The sequence below is a fragment of the Pelobates fuscus genome, chromosome 2 (genome assembly GCF_036172605.1).
Source record: "Pelobates fuscus isolate aPelFus1 chromosome 2, aPelFus1.pri, whole genome shotgun sequence".
Lineage (NCBI taxonomy): Eukaryota > Metazoa > Chordata > Amphibia > Anura > Pelobatidae > Pelobates > Pelobates fuscus.
Window position 1 is genome coordinate 140673708 of NC_086318.1, and position 21908 is coordinate 140695615.

Genomic DNA, 21908 nt, shown 5'->3' on the forward strand with positions numbered 1-21908 from the left:
GCATTTCAGCCTTGGCTCCTCCCTAATAAACAAGTATGTCCCATCTAGGCCCCTGCGTTCTGCCGAAGACCTACGTCTATCCTCTGTCTGTACTCCCATCTCTGATACTCGCCTTCAAGACTTCCACAGGGCTGCACCTTTCCTGTGGAACTCTCTTCTCCATTTCTTCAAAAAAATCATTGAAAACTCACCTCGTCAGGAAAGCATATCAATTAAACTGATAACAGCTTTCCCTCCCTTCACCCTGCAAATGTCAAAACTAACCTACTAAGTCTTTAGTAAATACCTTTCTAGCAACCTATTTTATTACCCCCGACTTATACCCTTTGTGTCACTATACCCCACTCCCTCCAGCATGTAAGCTCATTCAGCAGGGCCGGACTGGGATTGAAAATCAGCCCTGGAAAAAAATTATAAACCAGCCCCATAATGCATCGCACCAGTATAGTGTGCAGATATGAAAGCGGGAAAAAACCTTAAAACTGAAAACGATCACTCAAATGTGAAAGAAAGCCCTCATAGGGCTTCAAAATAAACAAAAAGAGATTTGTTGTAAGCAGATTTGCATTTGCATATAATCACTGTTTCAGTCCAACTACCTTGACATATTAGGGAAAGTTTGGTAATTGGATTTAAATAGTGAATGTATGTTATTGCACAGTAGTAAAAAAGTGACGTTATATTAACAAGTAACAAGACTGTGCTCTTCACTTTGGCTGACAAATGGATGATCTCAACGCCAATTCAATTCCCATAGGAAAGCATTGGGAGGCTATTGCGTATGTGTGGCAAAATGCTGCGTTTTACCACACCAATCAGCATCTCCTCATAGAGATGCATTGCATCAATGAATCTCTATAGAGAGCATTCAGACCCTCCATGCAGAGTGTGGAGATGCTCAACATAGGTTCTGCACACTTGCACTGAACTAGGAAGCAGCTCTAGTGGCCGCCTGAGGGACTGTCACTAGAGATGTTCCTAGGCAGCAATGTAAACACTGCCTTTTCTCTGAAAAGGTAGCATTTACAGTGCTCAGCTTACAGGGACAGGCTATAGACACCAGAACTACTACATTAAACTGTAGTAGTTCTGGTGACTATATTGTCCATTTAATACAAAAATACAAAGTCTTTCTCTCACCGGTCAACTCTAAATTAGAGGGAGAGCAGGAGACACAAGTGAAGATGCATTTTGTTTGTGTCTTTCTCCCCCAAGCCCCTTTCATGTGTCTCTTAGACCCAGCCACTTTTTATCTTTCTCCCCTTCCCCAGCCCTACTGTTAGTCTCTTTCCCAGGCCAGAGCACCTTTTGTGTGTCTCTTTCCCCACATCTCCTCTGTGTGTTTCATTCTCCCTTACCCAGCCCTTCTTTGAGTCTCTTTCCCTGGCCCCAGCACCTCTGTGTGTCTCATTCTAGCCTTCCCCATCCCTCCATGTGTCCTTATAGACCCCCAGCCCTCATGTGTTCCTATGGCCCCCCAGCTCCCTTGTGTCCCATTATAGCCCCCTCCCCAGCCCCCATGTGTCCCTGTAGCCCTCCCAGCCCATATGTGTCCCATTATAGCCCCTTCCTCAGCCACCATGTATCCCTATTGCCCCCAGCCCCCATGTGTCCCATTATAGCCCCCATGTGTCCGTATAGCCCCCTCAGCCCCCATGTGTCCCATTATAGCCCCCTCCCCAGCCCCATGCGTCCCATTAAAGCCCCCTCCCCATCCACCATGTGCCCCTATAGCCCCCCCAGCCCTATGTGTCCCATTATAGCCCCCTCCCCAGCCCCCATGTGTCCCTATAACCCCTCCCCAGTAACCATGTGTCCCATTATAGCCCCCTCCCCAGCCCCCATGTGTCCCATTATAGCCACCTCTCCAGCCCCCCATGTGTCCCTACAGGCCCCCAACCCCCATGTGTACCATTATATCACCCTACCCAGCCCCCATGTGTCCGATTATAGCCCCCTCCCCAGCCCCATGTGTCCCATTAAAGCTCCCTTCCCATCCACTATGTGTCCGTTTAGCCCCCCCAGTCCCATATGTCCCATTATAGCCCCCTCCCCAGCCCCCATGTGTCCCTATAACCCCTCCCCAGTAACCATGTGTCCCATTATAGCCCCCTCCCCAGCCCCCATGTGTCCCATTATAGCCCCTCTCCAGCCCCCCATGTGTCCCTTCAGCCCCTCAACCCCCATGTGTCCCATTGTATCCCCCTACCCAGCCCCCATGTGTCCCATTATAGCCCCCTCTCCAGCCCCCATGTGTCCCTATAGCCCCCCAACCCCCATGTGTCCCATTATATCCCCCTCCCCAGCCCCCATGTGTCCCATTATAGCTCCCCCATGTGTCCCATTTTAGCTCCCCGCACCTTGCTGTAGCATGGCCAAGCTGGCAGACCGTGGTAGAGGAGTTTCTGTTCCCCTACCCAGTCTGACAGGAAGCAGTAATGTGCTCTCTGCGAGCACTACCTGTCAGACCAGGTAGGGGAACCGAAGGTCATCTACCCGCGCTCTGCCTGCTCGGCCACGCTACACTTTCTGACCGGCAGGAGGGGAGTGCATTTCTCTTGCCAGTTACTGTGTAATTTTGCCGTGTGACCCACGGGCTGGTGTGCACTAGGTGGCTGCGCACCAGCCCGATAGTATGCCAGCCCATGAGGAAATGTCCTGGTATTCCGGTGGGCCAGTCCGAACCTGCCCTCAACCCTTCTGTTCCTGTGTGCAATTCTCCAAGAGATAATAGAACACAGTGCACAGTGCATAAAACAAATGGCCAGTTTTTCCCAGAAAATTTGAAAGAAAGTATTTGTAACAGAAACAGGGGGTGACTGGTCTTCCAGGCAGGAATCAATCCCTTTGCCCACTCCATCCACTCAGGCAGAAATTGATCCATCTGCCACCTTGTTCTCTTGGACAGGAATTGATCCCTCTGCCCACTCCATCCTGTTAGATAGGAAGCAATCCTTCTACCCGTTCCATCTGCCTAGGCAGGAAGCAATCCCCCTGCCTGCTCACAGCACTGTTTTTATAAAGACATTTGGCTCTAAGACCTAGCTCTTGTGCCCACAGTACTTACAGCTCTGTAGCTGATCCCAAACACCAAGGAGCAGTGCAGCCTGAAGACAGGCCCTTAGGCTCTGTCACTTCTCTACTGTACAGAACCAAATTTAAACATTGTTCCAAAAGAAACTAGATTCATTTTTAGTAAATATATGCAAATCATAGTCAATGCACATATTTTTACCAACTGATGGTGCTGCATCGAAGTCCAGCATCTTTGGAATTCAGGTTTCTTAATTTGTTATATGATTATAGTAATTTTAAAACTCATTAAGTCCTAGTCCTTGTGCCCTTGTCACAACACAATGTTATCTATTGATGTGCTCATGCTGTGCTGGATGGGGACAGTTCCCTGGAGTGCTGAGATGTGGGCCATCAGGATATCAACCTGGGTTTGGTGACTGCCTTTAGCTATGCATTCTGTGTTTCAAATAAATGTTATATAACAAGAGACAGACAAGCAATATGTATCCGGTAAATGCACCAAGTTTTCCTCCACTCCTTATTTAACACCCACACCCATTTCCCCATATAGGACCAGAAGTTAGCTAGCCTCCTGCTACTAAAAATGCAATCATCATGTTTGTGAATACCAGGGTGGGTCAGTGTGTGCATATGTGAGTGCAGTGGTATTTATGCTTGGAGGATCAGGTCCGGCTGTATATTATAACTTTTACAAAATGTATACAATGACATACTATACATTTATGGTTACATTAGAGAAAATTGCTAAACCATTTTGCATGATTTCATCAGATAAAACACAAGCTATTAAAACCAATGATAAAAGTTACTTGCACGCTATCCCAAATCCCTATGCATGTTAAAAAAAAACTGGAGATATTTTAGTATCATTTCATTGGCATTTAAGTGTAAGCTCACCTGCCATGTCAAGGCAAAATCTGTTAGGTGAGTCCTACACTAACGTTTCACCTTGCTCCTTTCAGCTGAAAGGTAAAATCTCCAATGAGAAAAATGAGACAAAGAATGGTAATTTTTTAAACCCCTACACACTTATTAACCTTTAGTATGAAACACGTGGGGTGGGCAGCACTGCAACATGGCTGTGTAATACAAAAACAAATACAAACGCCCAATTACTCAAACTCTCATTACTCCTGGGCGGCAGCAATGACTGTAGTACATATCAGCCCCAATACATACAATAAAAAAAAATTAAAAAAAGTTACTTGCACAGTATTCCAAATCCATATGCACATTTAAATAACTGGAGTTTTTTTTAGCACTATTCCAATGGCCATTAAAGTGTAAACTCACCTGCCACGTGAAGGCAAAACCTCCGAAGTGTGTCTGCCTTCACGTGGCCAGTGAGCTAACACTTGAATGGCCATTTGAGAGAAACTAAAAACCTTCAGTTATTTAAATGTGCACAGGTATTTGGGATAGTGCGCAAGGAACTTTTTCTTTGGATTTTATTTTATGTATTGGGGCTGATATGTACTATAGTCATTGCTGCCGCCCAGGAGTAACTGGAGTTTGAGCACATGGCTTAATTTTGGATGTTTTTATAACACAAACTATTGTCTTTTTTTGAAATGAGGAAAATTTGGCTATGATTATTTCTTTATCTGGCAAATGAACAACATCTTGAAATATTGTTGCTGTTTTGTTCTTTTTGTTTGTTGTTGTTTATAGGATGACTTTAAGCAGTATTGCAAGAAAAAAGTGAGATGGGTCCAGCCTTTTAATTATGGACTACCGGAGGAACACTGCATCATTTCTGATGATAAATCTCTGATTACAAAAGCACTGATACAGCCAGGAAACAAGGTATGTGAATGACAAAAACTTACCTAAACACTAATAATATGACTATGAAAGTATATAAAATGGGGTTGATTTACTTGTTGATGATAAAGCAGTATAACTCACAAAAAGGATTCCACTTGGAAGACTACACGGAAAACAATGTTGTGTAATACTATGGAACAGCTCGTCGACTTCTTAGAGTAGAACACAGCTTCCAGTCTGTTTTTTTTTCTAGTGTAAGCAATGAGATTGCACAATCTAAAGTGAGTTATGTTCACATAAGCAAAATGTTTATGGGCAGAGGCATTGCTATGTTGGACTTTCTTGGACCTGGAGCCCTTAAATGAAAAGGATAAAGAGTGCCAGTTTCAGCTGGTGATAAAGGAACTTAGGCTACGTCAGGGAGATAGAGCTCTGACACTGGGGTTCTAAGAAAGACATTGCCTCACAATTCTTTCAAAACATTTTCTGTGATGGAAGGTATCAATGGTCATTACCTACAGTATTTTAAGAGACAATGCACCCTGCAGGTGGTTGGGGAAAAAAGGTATATAGAAAAGGGAATGCAGGGAAGGAGTATCAGAGGTCAGAAACTATTGACATTTACCAGTTGTTTTAGCACAACAACCCTATGCAGAAGTCAGCATAGACTACACATTTAAAGTAATTATAATCCTTAATCCTGTAATTATAATCCTTAGCCAGTGGCTTAAACAGGAGCAGATTGATTTAATAAAGCAAGAAAAACATGGTGTTGCACTTCAAAGGCAAAATGGCTGCAGAGTAAGAGAGAAAGAGAGCAAGTGAAGAAAAGACAAGAAGATAACATATTTCTCTCTAAAAGCACATAGACAATAGAAGACAGACAATGAAATGTTAACAGCAACAGTAAGTCCTCAGTCCAACATATTCAGATTAGGCACCAATAATTAGTACTAACAGAACACCAATACTTAAGATTAAAATGAATGCTAACATAATTAGAGTAGTAAAACTGGCAAACATTAAACTTGGTCTGAATGTCCTTGTACCCTTATGGTCATTAGACTCTTGATTAGTTCAATACAGGTTCTCACGTTAGCTATCTCTTTACAGAAATGTGTTCCAGATAATATTTTTTTGCTACACACACTACAGGTCACAAATAGCTGAAAATGTTTTCTATCATTGGGACGTTGAGATAGCAATTTGTTCAACGACACGAAAACATGCTTTATCAGACAATGATCTAATTCAATTTACGACTTCAAAAAAGATTTTGTTGATTCTACAGAACTATAAAATTTAGGTAGCGCAAACAAAGAGCGACTTTGATTTCATGGTGAATAAGAAGAATTTTATTCATCATGAGATGAAAGTCCCTCTTTGTTTGAGTTAGCACATATTAGATTTTATAGCTGGGCAGAATAAACACAATCTATTTGTGTACAGTCTTAGTTAAAATGGTTTAAGTGTTTTGAAGTCATACATTGAATTAGATCATTGTCTGATAAGGCATTTTGGTGTCAATGAACAACTTGCTATCTCAACATTTCTCAGTCAGAAACAATTTTCAGCTATTTGGTTTGAAATATCTACAAAAATGGCTATGATACCATTTTTCTTAATTGTGACCTGCAGTGTGCGTAATAACATTCATATTTTCTGGCATAATATGTCTGCCAACCTAGAATTGACTAGTGTCACAATATCACTATGTGGGTAATGTCCCACTCTCACTTCTCAAATTAGCCACATAATACCGACAGTATCCTACTTAGCAACGTAAGGCAGGATTCTCTATGGAAAAATTGCTATTCAGTAAGTAAACCTTAACTTTGCTAAGATAATCCAACCCTTATTGAGTTTATGTATATGGACAGGTAAATTATGAACATAAAACAATTACTGCAATTTTCATGATTGTGATTAATGCATGAATATACAGCACAAAGGGGGGAAATATAATTTCTTGCATTAAAATAAAATGATTGGGCATAACACCCGAGCCAATAACTTACCCAACCGCAGAGCACAAACAAGCGTGTGCCCGACCTACCGGTGGTGCTGGGGATACCTCACAGGAACCTCTCAGACACTGGAAACTATACCTCGAGGCTCTGCGGCCTACCAGTGACCAGGCGGGGGAGAGGCGGCCGCTCTCCTACTGCTTGGCCTTGCGGTGAGACGCTCATACAAGGTACCCCCCCCCCCCCCATGGACCGGTGGGGGTCATCCCGGTCCCTACTGGCTAGTACAGCAAACACACGCTATAACCAAAAGACCGACATCTACCACATGGAGACTCCAACTAATGCACCCAAGATGGCGGACGAGTTCCCTGAGCAGAGGCAAGTACTGCACGGACAGGAGCTGTTACAGCCCAACTCCACAGTTGACATACTGCAACGCATAGACAGGGCATTTGAGAGATTTTGGCAGCAACATGAAGTTAAAATGCTGCCCTCACAGCCCACGCTGCATTGGAGACAATGCATTGACGGGGACCTTGGAAACCCTGACCTCCTAGGGGGGAAATCAACCCAGAACAAACCTGAAAATAACCCACGAGAGAGAAGGGCCACAACCACTGCTGCTGCGATGCCCAGGCTACAGCAAAGGAAACCAGGTACCCGCATCAAGCGCAAGGCAACCGGAGCTCCACACGGCACTAGGACGAAGATGACGCCAACCTTATATATGGCTCCGACACGCAGAACCCAGCGACAGATCCCCAAACAGGCCAAAAAGAAAATAGATGGTGCTCTGAGACACATACTGTGTGCCACAAGATGCAGAGACTCTCCCGCAATCCCGAACAGGGGCAGGGACTGTAGATGCTACACCCCACTGCAGCCCAGCGGACATGTTACAGATCCAGAATCAGTACAGCCCCAGATGGGCATTGGTTAGACATGATTGCGGACCCTGACTCGGCCATAGGCCTCCCTACACGTTAGGCCATACACAGCAGCACTAAAGATTAGCTAGTCTAGCGTGATAGTTACATCACCTGGCTGGGTGGACACCCAGCACAATTTCCAATTTCCATGCTCCATAGCGTGATTTTGCTTTATTTTGCCTCAGCTTGCTTTATCTACGAAACCCACATGGCATAGAGCTACAGTGAGTCCCATCATCTCACTCCCATACGCATAAAATTAAAGATGAAGACCAGTGGTACAAAACCTACAGTTATACTATGCATGTTATACTATGTATGTCTTAACCTTACCTAGCTCCTACCTAGCATATACCATGCTCCAAGCAATACCTTACGCTCCTATAAATTTGTAGTTACTCAGATCTTACATTTAGATCCAAAGTTCAGCCTGTTTTGTTATACCTAAAAAAGTGCAGAATACTCACATGCCATGACACGATATTTTGATGTATGTACCTATAATGATCACCGCTGCCGTCATGGCATCATATGCATGTATGTCAATCAATGCACAATAAAAATAAAGAATTTAAAAAAAAATAAAAAAAAAAAAAAAAAAAAATGATTGCTCATACAGGTGTTCAGCAGCATGTAAGTGCAATTATTGTTTTTAGTTTTGTATGTATTTTTGTATGTGCTTCTATTATAGATACGTTACATAAGTGTGCAGAGAGTTCGTTATATCTGGAATGCTTTGGAAAAATGTTTTCAAAAACCTGGGTGAGTTGCCTTACAAAAGTATATTTTTTACAAATAATCTTCGCCTCTTGCTCTGCAGTAAACACTTATTTATATTTATTCAATCCAGGGTTCTGGAGGAACAATATTCTTGTTCGGATGTTCACTCAAAGTTTAGTTCTGGTTTAAGTTATGAAGAGCAAGAAATAAGGTACTTCAGGTCACACATCAATGCCAGGTTATGCATACGATGAATACTGCACACCTCTTTCTATCTTTCCACCTGTTTGTCTTTTTGTCTCTCTGACTGTCTTTTTGTATGTCTATCTATCTATCTATCTATCTATCTGTCTCTCTGACTGTCTTTTTGTATGTCTATCTATCTATCTATCTATCTATCTATATATCTGTCTGTCTGTCTGACTGTCTGTCTGTGTGTCTGTCTATCATAACAACAGTTATGTTGGGCAATAGATCATCCACTTCTGGCAGAAAAGCTATTACAATAGCATATTGTGACTGTGATTGTGACTAAGGAAACTTGCTTAATTATTGGTACAAAATCGTAGAGTGATATTACTGTTCATACTTATTTGCAGATTTTACAAACCATTTTGTGTGTTGTGGATCATTCACAGTCGCCTTATTAGATTAAATATTATAGTTGCTTTATGATATAATGCATATATTACATCTAAATATTCTTTAGAAACAGCTTAAATTATTTTAGAGATATTTTAATCTTTGTCTCACATCAGATGGGTTAATGAATTAATAAATATATAAGGATTTCATCTTTGAACCAAGCTCACTATGTCGATCCTTTAAAGAATTAAACATATGATTATGCAATGTTTCATGTAGATCTGAAAATGTGCTTTTGGCCCAACTGTTAAAATATCATAGTTGCCAAGGGAATCATCTCACATTTGAATTTAGGTTGATCCTAAATCTTAGCTTGGGACGTCATTTAGTCTTCATTTACACAAACATCTCTTCAATACTAGTTCTATTGAAGACAAGATTATCTTAGCTCTGCCCTGCAGTTATTTATTAATATACAAAAGCAGCAAAAACAGGAGATATATGTACTAAACCATCACAAACAAATGTGTGTGAAATTTTGCAAAAGTGCTTATTACATTTACTTGACCGGTGTATAGTCGCCATATGGGCAGTCGGAATCCAGGACAACCAACCCACATACCTTACCCAATAATGCACTGACACTAGAGATATATGGGAAAAATTGTCCACAGCTTTATTAACAATTTCAACTAATAACCATTAGAATAATATCATAATATAACATAACCAAATAATTTAACATGTAAACATGGGTCATTGCCCCCCATACTCTGCCCTTGCACCCGTATCCTTCTGTCCATATAAAAGGCAATGACCCCAATATAAATAACACGTATATACATATACATAACATATCACATTATTCCAACATGAACCAATTTAAGTGCCAAAACATCAATTAACCACGGCAGGGGTATACCCGGATACCCCTACCCCACCAGGTTCTGAGCCACCGACAGGACTCGAAACCTACCAACCACCAATGTCCACAATTTTCCAATTCCATCCCGTTCCTCCTGGGGAGCCTATTTCTTCTCCTTCAGCTCCCCATCCCGCCGCTGTGACAAAACGGGATACCCCTAAGTAAACAAAACCACAGGGAGGGTGGGCGGGACAAACTTAGCCAGGTAGGAATTAAAAGTGATTGCTCTAAAATGGCTGCCTATTTAAATAGCCCCCTTACCCATAACTCCAATCCTATCTTCCTTCCTCCTAAGCCCGCCTCCTAACCCCTGTCAAGGCCCTTTTCCGCTAAGCTGCGCTTTTGCTCCATGGGGCTACAATATGCACACCATATAAATGTTGAGAAAAGAGAGGAAATATTAGAGGTGGACAAAGTCTACCTCGAAATTCCTAAAGGGTTACAGAGATATCAAGAGGGCATGGACCCCGTATGGCATTAATACCATATAAATGTTGCTTCTTAAAATGTAAATACTAGCTTAAAATGTTTAAAAGTGTATTTAAACACAGATTTTATTGTGCATACTTGTATTATCATGTTGTCTTGTTACTATATTTTGTATACAGTATATTAAATGATAAAATCAACATGCTCTAATCACTCAAAATATTTCTGTACATTTATATATTATTTCATTCCAACAAGTGTTGCTTTTGCAGACAGGTAGTATGTGGACTAAATACAATCGAAGTGGAAATTACTCCAATTTGGAAACTGCTTTTCAAAGAGGTAAAACTTTTTATTCCTTTAATATAATAGATAAAAACAGTTTTCACAAAACCACTAACCACGTGCAATGTAGTGCAAAGCATAACTGTATCCATTATTCTTCTATTGCACACCTAAGAAAGTTTCTTTCTAAATAAATGTCTACTTTACTGTCTCACGTGCTACTTTTTTACTATATTGTATCATATGTGTGTCATTGGAAGTAATGGTAAGCACTATTATTATTTATTGCCATTTATTTAGCGCCAACAGATTCCGTAGCGCTTTACAATATTACGAGAGGGGGGATTTAACTATAAATAGGACAATTACAAGAAAGCTTACAGGAATGATAGGTTGAAGAGGGTCCTGCTCAAACGAGCTTACAGTCTATAGGAGGTGGGGTATAAAACACATTAGGACAGGAATAGCTCCTGGTAAAAGAATTTCTAAATAAATATATATAACATTTATTTAATATTTTTTTTTTTTTTAATTCTTTATTTTTGTAGTGCTTTGCATTAACTTACAGGTTTACATAGACATTGCAATTGGCAACATTGAAGATTATCCAGCAGCATATATTACATGTCAGATGAACAGCACTTTTTGTTTTCATAAAGGGTATAGTTTAACATTAGAATAACATCAGATTGATCATGCTGGTATGGCATATGGTCTTGTTAGGTAAGATTAGTCAAGGATCGACAAAATGGTGAAACAAGGCAGATAGTAACCTTATGTGAACAAAGCTGTTTAGGTAAGTACACGGTAACCTGTTTAGCAATGTGGTGAGACGTGCGTCTAGTCTGCCTAGGCATAGTATACGTGATTGCATGTTGCGTTAAGCTAAATCTATATGGTTAGTAGCTGGGAGGCAAAGGTAATAATTCCAACAGAAACCAACATAGTGTAAATTGCAGGCTGGACAAGCTTGAAAAGATATGTTGGTATATAGGACTAGTAAGCTTAATGTATAGATATGTTGGTTCTGAATATTGAGCTACATGTAGGCAGGAAATCACGCTTACTATGAATTTTTACTAAACATGAAAAACATCCTATTGTAAGATGTGGTCAGCAGAGTAGCAGGCTATGGTTCAGTGGTAGTGTGTGAAAAGCATATGAGCAGGCTACTTTATGAGTAAGAGTCCCCGCCAGGTGCATGCTGTCAAGGGGCAAGCCAATGGGTATGTGGACACATATATATATCGGGCATAGAGTAGAAGTACATGCAATTAGCTAATACATTAGAACCATACCAGATGAACATAACTCCAAAAGAAAGAAAGTAGGTGAAAATATATAAATATGCTAGCTTGACTATTTGATTTTAAAAATAAAAGGGAAAATCAATAAGCATAACATTGCTATCATTTGCCAGTGTTAGAACAAGCTAAGATTTCTATGTCTGATAGCTGATAAGGAGAGAAATATATCACGATAACAAAAACATGTCTGGCTATTATTGCAGTCGTACACATTTAAGCATATTGCATAAAAGCACGGTCAGGCTTGTTACTAAACAAGCTAGGTAATGGGGAGGCTGTTTATCGATTGTAAAGTAAAAAGTGAAATGTCAGTCCAGTATTGTCCCTTAAGATGGGGGCTGGCAGGAGAGACCGGTGGTTGTTGACTGTCCCCACTGAGGCGTGCTCGCTCAGGGGGCATCGAGGTAGTCCCTTTAGCCTATGCCCATTGCTGTGATTTGTATCTCGCCTGCGGTGTGTGTCTCAGGGGCACCTCTGGACCGGGAATGAGCACTCTCTGTATTCAGTGGAGTGTGCAGCTTTGCGGCTTCTTGCTTTGCAGCTGTGGTGTGAAGTGGAGGATATGAGCTGTGCCGTGCACCGGCTCCCGGATCAGGTGAGTGGCTTGTGTGGGGGCCAGGTTTCGTGGTTTCGCTCACCTGTGTGTGTGTGCCTGTGTGTTTGCTCAGGTAGCCAGGCATCCTGTCCCGCCCTTGGGGTCGCTGGCCTTTACGTGTCATGGCGGCCTTTCTGGGTGCTTGCGGGGGGTGCCTGTAGTGGAGGCGACGGGTCTTAGGCTGGATCCACGTGGCCACTAGCTTGACTGCCAGTTTGCGAGCCATCCCACGGTCCCACAGCATTGCCCAGAGGCTCGCGCAGAGCCGATCGAGCTCCAGTAGAGGGTTCGCGGCATGTTGGGCGTGTGTGCTCCGTTTCTTGGGCTTACAATGGGCGGCCATTTTAGCTTTGTCTCTGCGGTCTGGTGCCTCTCGGCGGGCTTTTCTCGCTTGTGCGGGTGCCGTGATGTCCCTCAAAGGCAGGGGGGGGGAAAACGGGGGTCCCTCTCACCTCTATGTACCACAGCAGTGTAGGCAGCTGGAGGACCGGCTGTATCCTCTCGGCTGCGCTCACAAGTAGGCCCAAAGAGGCTTCAGGGTGCGACCTCCGGTAATTCAGTGGGATGCCTTAAAACGCTGTCTCCCGTGCTTGTAGAGGTGCTCCAGCAGAGTTTTTGCTTGATCTCTCGTGTGGATATTCGTTAATTTTGAGGTTTTAAGAAATTTCTCCAGGAGCTCTCACTATGTGCGACTTGTCTGCATGGCGGTCAAGCCCCGCCCCATTTAATATTTTTTTTATTACTCATACAGGTACTAAATCCGTTCTATATCGCCCAAGCCTATGCACTCATCATCTGGTTTGCTACTGGCTATATTGAGTTCTCTGTAGTGCTCCTTATTATTACACTGCTGTCTGCTGGTGCTACTGTATACTATCTGAGAATGGTATGTACAATCAAGAACTTCCTTTATGTAATGTAATCCAAATGACCCAGGTTCCTTAAATTGTGTGTTTGCGGGTGGGTTAGGAAGGGGGTGACAATAAATCGGAGTTTAGCAGTAGTATAGTGGTTCTATGAAAAAAATCAGTTTAGACAGGCTTATCTTGGGTGTTCAACAGCCCCCAAAATTTTGGGGGCAAGAAAATGTTTGATAGCGTATTAGTTAATATGGGACTCATCTCGTGTATGTATTGCTGAACAGTGTTTTATTATTAAACTGTATTAAAGGGTTACTGTCACTTCCCAGGATTTTTAGAATTATATTGATGTGTCATCTATATTTAACAAAAATGTATTTGTGAGGTTTGAAAAATAAAATCATATGTAGTAATCAACAACTCTTTACTCTACAACTGGCTCCCCATAAATCATTATTAATATGTAATCAAAATAAAATGGAGCTTCCCATGAAATAAGGTTAGCACAAGCTAAAGGTAATTTTCAATATTTTATATTTTATTATGTAATTTCCCAAAAAGTTACTGTTGCCTTTTGCAATGTGTTGTAATTTAGAAAATTTTATCATGTAAAAAATACTAAGCACTATATTTGGTTTATCTTTTCTTTCAAGCAATCAGTTAAATTGCACAGCTTGTTTGAATCTAATAATAATACAACGGTTACTATTCTTCGAAAAAATGGAGGTGAGTGACATATTGCTTAATATTTGGCTTAACTGGGCCTGGAGAAAAAAAATCGATCTATCTACATTGTTGCATCTGTGAGTACCAAAAAGCAGTAGTTGTGCAATTTATTTATTGGTTCTATCGGAAAAAGTTTAAAGGAAGACTCCATGCACCATAACCACTGCATTCTGCAAAATTTAAGAAACAAGACGGAAATGTTTTTGTTTTTCATTCATAAATATGCACAATTTTACCCAAGAGATTTCTTAAGAAAAAACTTTCTTTCTCAATGAAAATATAGTATACTTGCGTTTTTGGGTTGAACTACCATATTCAGCTTGGCCCAACCTGACATTGTATGGGGGAGGTGTATTCCAATTGCAATTTGGGCATCTCCCAGTTTTTGTTTGGTTATGGCTAATAATGGTGGTGTGCTTAGCAAGCCCTCTTTATATGTGGAATAATAAATGGTCATCACTTGTGTTGTATGGGAAGTTGATACTAAGAAAGACCAGTGGTCATTGACAAGTTCACTTTGCTGCACATGAACTGTAGAAATATTAGTATAGGAGGTGTCCCTGAGATCCCTACTAATGAATATCTCCTCATCAACAACCTACTGTTCTAGAGGGTGGGAGGGAGTATGAAATATAAATCCAGCTTGGTAAATGAAATCCTTGGATGCCTGGCATTTATATTTAACCATTCCCATCCCAGCTCCATGTATTAATTCCTCTCTGTCACATAAGGTGGTAAGCAGGACTATTGGGTAGGTTATCACTGGCTACTATATGAGATCATTCAAACTCCTGATATTTATCCAGAGTATGGGGAAAAAACATTTCATGTCTTGCTTTTTTGTTAAATCCCACACTGATGTGAGGTAATAGCAGGGCCCTATCAAAGATAGATTTCTGGGGTATCCCAGTATACTTCAAAGATTTTTCATTATTGGAGGTTAGATCCTAAATTGATAAAAAAAAAAATCAGATCCTGGTTAATCTCTGTGCTATTTATACTATTTTGTCTCCATATCTGGTCATTTCAGATTGCTTCAGATGGCCTCCCATCTGAGCACATTCAAGGGTAGGACATTTTGAAAAATAATACATTTAGTGCATTTCTGAAGCTTTATCTTAAGATTTTGACTTTATATTTCAAGTTTAGCTTATTATCCTGCGTGTGTTTGCTGCAGTGAAATTTTTTTTTTGTTTAATAATGATCACACCTGTTGGAACAATTCAAGATCATGTTAGGCTGTGGCTGGATGGTTATCTGGTAGTAACAAAATACCTGCACGACTTACTATATGAGATAAGATAAAATGCATAAAGTTTTCCTGCATTAATGATTTTTAATAAACAAATGGCTGTGGTATAAACACACCTGTGCTTGGAATGAAATACCTAATGAAAAGTACAGACTGTGATTGTGTAATATACCACATAAACATATATTATATTTTCTAGGTCCTGACCTGCACTGATGGTCTATATAATATGCTATCCATGCAAATATTTTGTTTAATTAATATTTTAACGGATATCATGCTGTATTGAAATCCCTAAAGTTAATTAGCGGAGGTCGCAAGTAGCACCACTAATCTTATGCAGAATTGGCTTTAGGGATTTTCATATCAATTTAGTCCTCTACTAAAAAGGGCTGAATGCATCAGCAGCAGCAAATAGCAGTTACCAACTACCACTAATGCCGGGCAGTCCAGGACAGTGGGACACCGGAACACCATGCCCTAACCTTTACAGAAACATTTGCATTTGCCATAAGAATAACACCAACCCTAAGGCAACACTCTCATAGAAAATAAACTTGATATCATCTGTGCATATATCGCTCCTTGTGTTGTTTTATTTTTTTCATGAACACTCTAGTTTTTTACCAAAGAAAAACATGTTACTTGCGCTCTCTCCTTTATCCCTATGCATTTTTAAAACAAATGGAGATCTTTTAGTTACCTCCAATGGCCATGAGAGGTTGAGCCCACCTGCCACATCAAGGCAGACCCCCCTAGGTGGGTCCTTACTCTAACCATTCACCTTGCTTCCTTGAGCCTCTGGCAAAAATCTCTAATGAGACAGAAAGGGGTATTTTTTATATACACCCCTATACATTATTAACCCTTAATAGGGAACACATGGGATGGGCGGCTGCATTGTAACAAGGCTGAGTAATACAAAAATTGGATACAAATGCAGAAAGAAAAGTCCTGCGCTCAACTCCCATCACTACTGGGCGGCTGCAATGACTACAGTACACATCAGCCCCAATACATAGTAAAAACCAAAGAAAAATATGTTACTTGCGCTCTCTCCTTTATCCCTATGTATTTTTAAAACAAATGGAGGTCTTTTAGTTACCTCCAATGGCCATGAGAGGTTGAGCCCACCTGCCACATCAAGGCAGACCCCCCTAGGTGGGTACTAACTCTAACCATTCACCTTGCTTCCTTGAGCCTCTGGCAAAAATCTCTAATGAGACAGAAAGGGGTATTTTTTATATACACCCCTATACATTATTAACCCTTAATAGGGAACACATGGGATGGGCGGCTAGTTTTTTACTTTAAAATAAACAGGGACTACTTTTCATTATGATAAAACTTGACAATGGGCAGAGCTTAAAATAGGGTTCTCCTTCAGTTGCCAATCACATGTACCCACAACCCATCAGTAAAATCAGTCCAACAGAAGGGTAAATAGCAGACATCGTGGACAGAGGAGAACAAGATGGCTGCGCCCAGATACTGAAATTGAGCACAAAGAAGAAAAGATAATAAATATAAAGGAATTCAAAGTAACTTTCAAATATTAGATTAAGGAGCTGAACTAGAAGCACAGCTGAATTGGAGGATTTTTCCAATTCATATCTTTTTACCTTAAATTTGAAATATATTTAGAATTCATTGTAATTTTCACTTAAGTAAATAACCATGTGTACATGAATATATTGAAGAGTATGTTAAGGGAAAAATCTCTTAGGTCTCATGGTTAATTATGACGTGTTAGGGTTAAGCTTATTGACTAAACTGGAATTGTTGAGAATTCTCAAGACAAGCATCCTTTCAGGATGAAATAGTGTTAGGTTGCTTTTTATTAACTGAATAAACTCATAAAATTGTATTGATTGTCTCATCGTCATTGTTATTAATTGAACATATATATTTAAAAAACAAATAAAGGATACAGAGGCGCTATTTATTTCTCAAACCTGGTGCAGCTAAAATTACCCAAGTGTAGTGACACCGATTATACTTACAAATGTGATTGAGAAAAGAAAAAAGGTAATTAGCGCTCACAGAAAGAAATTGGTATTACCTTGTACATACAATATTTCAGGTAATCACACAAACAGGTTTTTCTTGTAACCTACATATAAATAGATAAAACACACATAGTGTAACCTGTATATACAATGTCAAAGTGAGGAAAAAAGATTTTCTTCAAACTCATAATTTCCAGAGCCTTTTAAAAGTTTAGAGCCAACTTTTAAAAGGCTCTGGAAATTGTGTTTTATCTATTTATATGTAGGTTACAAGAAAAACCTGTTTGTGTGATTACCTGAAATATTGTATGTACAAGGTAATACCAATTTCTTTCTGTGAGCGCTAATTAATTGAACATAAGCTGTTATCTATTACTTAATGGAAAACTATAGTCACAAAAACTATTTTAGCTTAATGAAACAGTTTTGGTGTACAAATTATGACTCTGCAGTCTCGCTGCTCAATTTTCTGCCTTTAGGAGTTAAATCATTTTGTTTATGCATCCCTTGCCACATCTCCCTGCATGTGACTTGCATAGCCTTCCTAAACACTTCCTGTAAAGAGAGATCTACTGATTAAACGTCCTTTATTGCAACTTTTTAATTTAGAATTTCTTATCTCTTGCCCTGTTAACAGTTTGCTAGAAATAGAAAGTTCAATTTACAGAGCAGGAGATGGAAACTTCTAAAGCAAGTTAACATCTGATGAAAAATGAAACTTTTTTTCATGCAGGCTGTGTCAGTCACAGCCAGGGGAGGTGTAGCTAGTGCTGCATACACAGAAACAAAAGTAATTTAACTCCTAAATAGCAGATAATTGAGCGGTGAGAGTTCAGGGGCATGATCTATACACAGATACTGCTTCATTATGCGTAATTTTTAGTGAGTATAGTGTTCCTTTAATAACAATACTACATGATTTGCTTTCAGCAAATTATTCCATAGTTAAACTTCCTAAGCATATAAAATTAGCACCTATTTTCTGTTCCCTGTATTACTAATAAATTACTAAATGCATGTGATGTTTTTCTGTATGTTCCCTTTTCTATTATTTTCTTTTTTTACTTATAGCTATTGAAGAAATTGAGTCTCGTTATTTAGTTCCTGGAGACGTAATCATTATAACTGCAAGAAAGTTTTATTTACCATGTGATGTCATATTGATAACAGGAGGATGCAGGGTCAATGAAGGAATGTTGACAGGTATTGTATTAAATTTTGCTACATTTTCTTTCACACGTTAAAGTCTTATATTTCTTCACAGATCCATAGGTATGCTCCTTCTCGGTCTCTCCAGTCTGTCCATGACCTTCTCCTGTCCGCTGCTTGCACCCATAAGGCCAACTAAAACTTGCAGGACTTCTTGTGGGTGGCTAACTTCCTTTGGAATAGCCTGCCTACCGCTGTCAGACTCTCCCCTAGTCTTCAATCATATAAAAAAAAATTTAAACCCATCTCTTCAGGAAAGCTCATGGCCTCCCAGAGTAACCTCTACCTCACATACTTGTCCCTTGCTCTCTCCTAAACGGCAGCACTCTACTCTCTACACCCAACTCTGCTTTACTCCCACCTTGTATGATTGCTATATCCGGTCCTATTGTGTTTTTTACCCCACCTCCTATAGACTGTAAGCTCATTTGAGCAGGGTCCTCTTCAACCTATCGTTCCTGTAAGTTTTCTTGTAATTGTATCATTTATTGTTAATTCTCCCCCTCCTATAATATTGAAAAACGCTACAGAATTTGCTGGTGCTATATAAATGCTAATAATAATAATAATAATTTGTACCCTTAAAAATAAGACATTAGTTTTTTTAGTGTTTATTCACATCACTAAGCATTACAGACTTGCACACTGGAGGTAAGTATAAACCTAGTGTACTTACCTTCTTCTTGACATGGTCATCTGCATTTGGGCATCTGCAGAGATTGTTCATTTCTTTAATATTTCTTGACAGGTGTAGAGTCGCCATATGGGCAGTTGGAACCTTGGACAAAAACCCCCCACATACCTAACCCAATAATACGCTGACACTATGGTATATGGGTAAAATTGTCCACAGCTTTTATTAACCATTATAATAATAAATAACATAAACAATATAATAATAATAATTTAATATATAAATATGGGTCATTGCCCCCATACTCCGCCCTCGCATCCGCATCCTTCTTTTAATATAACGGGCAATGACCCCCAACATATTAACACATATATATATATCTTTAACAATTTGCAACCTTACTCCAACATAACAGTTTAAGTGGCAACCATAAATAACCACGGCAGGGGTATACCCGGATACCCCTACCCCACCAGGTTCTGAGACACCTCCAGGACTCGAAACCTACCAACCACCAGTGACCACAATCCATGTCCGTGACGTTCCTCATGGGAGCCTATTTCCTCCTCCTCGGCTCCCTATCCCGTCGCTGTGACAAAACGGGATACCCTCATCTATGCCAACAAGGAACCCAGGGAGGGTGGGTGGGACAAACTCGGCCAGGTAAGAAATTAAATGTGCTCTACCTAAAATGGCTGCCTACTTAAGTAGACCAGCCCCTTCTCTCCCACAATCCCCCAGTCCTAGCCAGCTCCTCCTAAGCCCGCCTCCTCACCCCTGTCAAGGCCCTCCTCCGCTAAGCTGTGCTTTGGCTCCTTGGGGCTACAATATGCTTGCATGCACCCACTTGTATGACACAGTGGGGATTAAATTACAGTACACAGTGTGCATTGGCTGCATAGGACAATTAGGCATGCAATGTTAATACAAAAACAAAATTGTGCAAAAATTCTCTGATGTGACAGTTTATTCTTTTTGTGATTTTTCGAGTGTGGGCCTGCAAAGTGCAGCAACATGCAAGGTTAGTGAGCAGTTTGGGGAAAGCTAAGAAATATATATTTTTTGTGGAATTTGTCTTCCTATTGAAAAATGTTTAGGGTTAGAGTATGTAGAGTATGGGTGTTTGCAAAGGGTTATCCCCTTTTGGGAAGGAGGGCCAGATAAATGGGCAACATTGACCTTATAAACAAATGCATTTACACTATAAAAAAGGGTGTTCTAAGCCCATAAAACAGCAAGGCTAGTAAATAGCAAACAGCTACCATGCTTCCTATGGAGTGCTTGTGCTCGTCAAAGTGTCTTGCTACTTTGTATGCCTGCATAATTTCAGTTAGGATATTGCATACTTGGCATAATTTGACTGCCAGAGTGCTATCTGCTTAATAGTATTTGACAAAAAATTGCTATGTTACAGGGGAAAGTGTACCAGTGACAAAGACACCTTTACCACATACTAACAACACAGTTCCTTGGAAAGCATACAGTGCTGAAGATTACAAAAGCCATATCCTCTTTTGTGGAACTGAAATTATCCAGTCACAGCCTTCTGGTAACTGCCTTATAAAAGCGGTTGTGTTGAAAACTGGTGAGTTATCAAGAACTTCGAATATTTAGATATAATAATACACATACACACCAAATGCAAAGAGGGGCAGAGCCTTGAAATCTCTGTAGACAAACATAAGCAATGCACGGCTTCCGGAACTGTAACTCCACTCCCTGCAGCATCATTTAAGCACTAGTCATTGACTAATATAAGTTCTGTAGATGTTTTCTATCTGCCTTCAGCACTTAAGTATGCTGTTGACAAACAGCCAATGGCAGCGCAGCTTCCTCTACAGGATGCCCATGTTCTCCGCTTAGTCGACCCTCTTTGACATATGCCCTCTTCCAGTGAAGAGGAGAGACATCAGTGGAGGATGATTGGGCTAAGGGAGAACTTGGCCTCAATGCTAGAGCGGAGGTGAGTCTTTTTTTTTCGTGTTTGGGTGGGGATCAGGATGGGAAAGGATAAACTCACCAAAAAAGACACACACACACACACACACACACACAAGGTAATGCACAATTTATTCTAAATGTATAAAATCTACAAGTATGCTTACATGTATGCACTTGGGCATCTTACAAATATGCCCATGAGAGAACCAAACATGACTTTTTGCAACACATCAACAAGCTCACAGGAATTCTAAATGTAATTATGTTTAACAATACATTTTAATGCAACTTGGATTAAAACATTTGGATACTTTTACTAGTTTCAGATGGGAATGAGCAATACTGCAGGTGCAGACCAAATGCTCCACCTACTGGACCATCACGGATCATTATGTTCTCTTCCCTTACAACACATATGCACACACAGTGTAGCCTCTAACCAAACACACATACACATGACAGTCTTTATGAACACTCACAAGGTTATTCATTTAAGTGACAATTCAAAGTGAATTTAAAATTTAACGCCCAAACAATCAAACTGGAAAATTTCCCTAATCATCTATGCTTTCAGTTTGGATACTCTGGTCTTAAATTTGGAATTTTCTTTGAAATTCACTTTGAATTCTCACACTAGCAAATAAACTTTCACTAGACTTGAAGAATCAGTCTGATCCGAATAGAAATTTGCCTGAATTACAGTCTGTTCTGTATATTTCTGAAATAAAA

The 21908-nt window shown here is 40.3% G+C and overlaps 1 protein-coding gene across 1 annotated transcript in view; it reads left to right on the top strand.

Moving 5' to 3' along the window:
- Nucleotides 1–21908, top strand: part of LOC134586214 (probable cation-transporting ATPase 13A4) — an 81423-nt gene that overhangs the window by 9311 nt on the left and 50204 nt on the right. The window contains exons 3-10 of the mRNA XM_063441710.1: nucleotides 4708–4842; nucleotides 8394–8464; nucleotides 8553–8633; nucleotides 10634–10703; nucleotides 13300–13434; nucleotides 14062–14134; nucleotides 18467–18598; nucleotides 20653–20823. Of these exons, the coding sequence (XP_063297780.1) occupies nucleotides 4708–4842; nucleotides 8394–8464; nucleotides 8553–8633; nucleotides 10634–10703; nucleotides 13300–13434; nucleotides 14062–14134; nucleotides 18467–18598; nucleotides 20653–20823 (868 nt within the window). The remainder of the gene's footprint in view (nucleotides 1–4707; nucleotides 4843–8393; nucleotides 8465–8552; nucleotides 8634–10633; nucleotides 10704–13299; nucleotides 13435–14061; nucleotides 14135–18466; nucleotides 18599–20652; nucleotides 20824–21908) is intronic.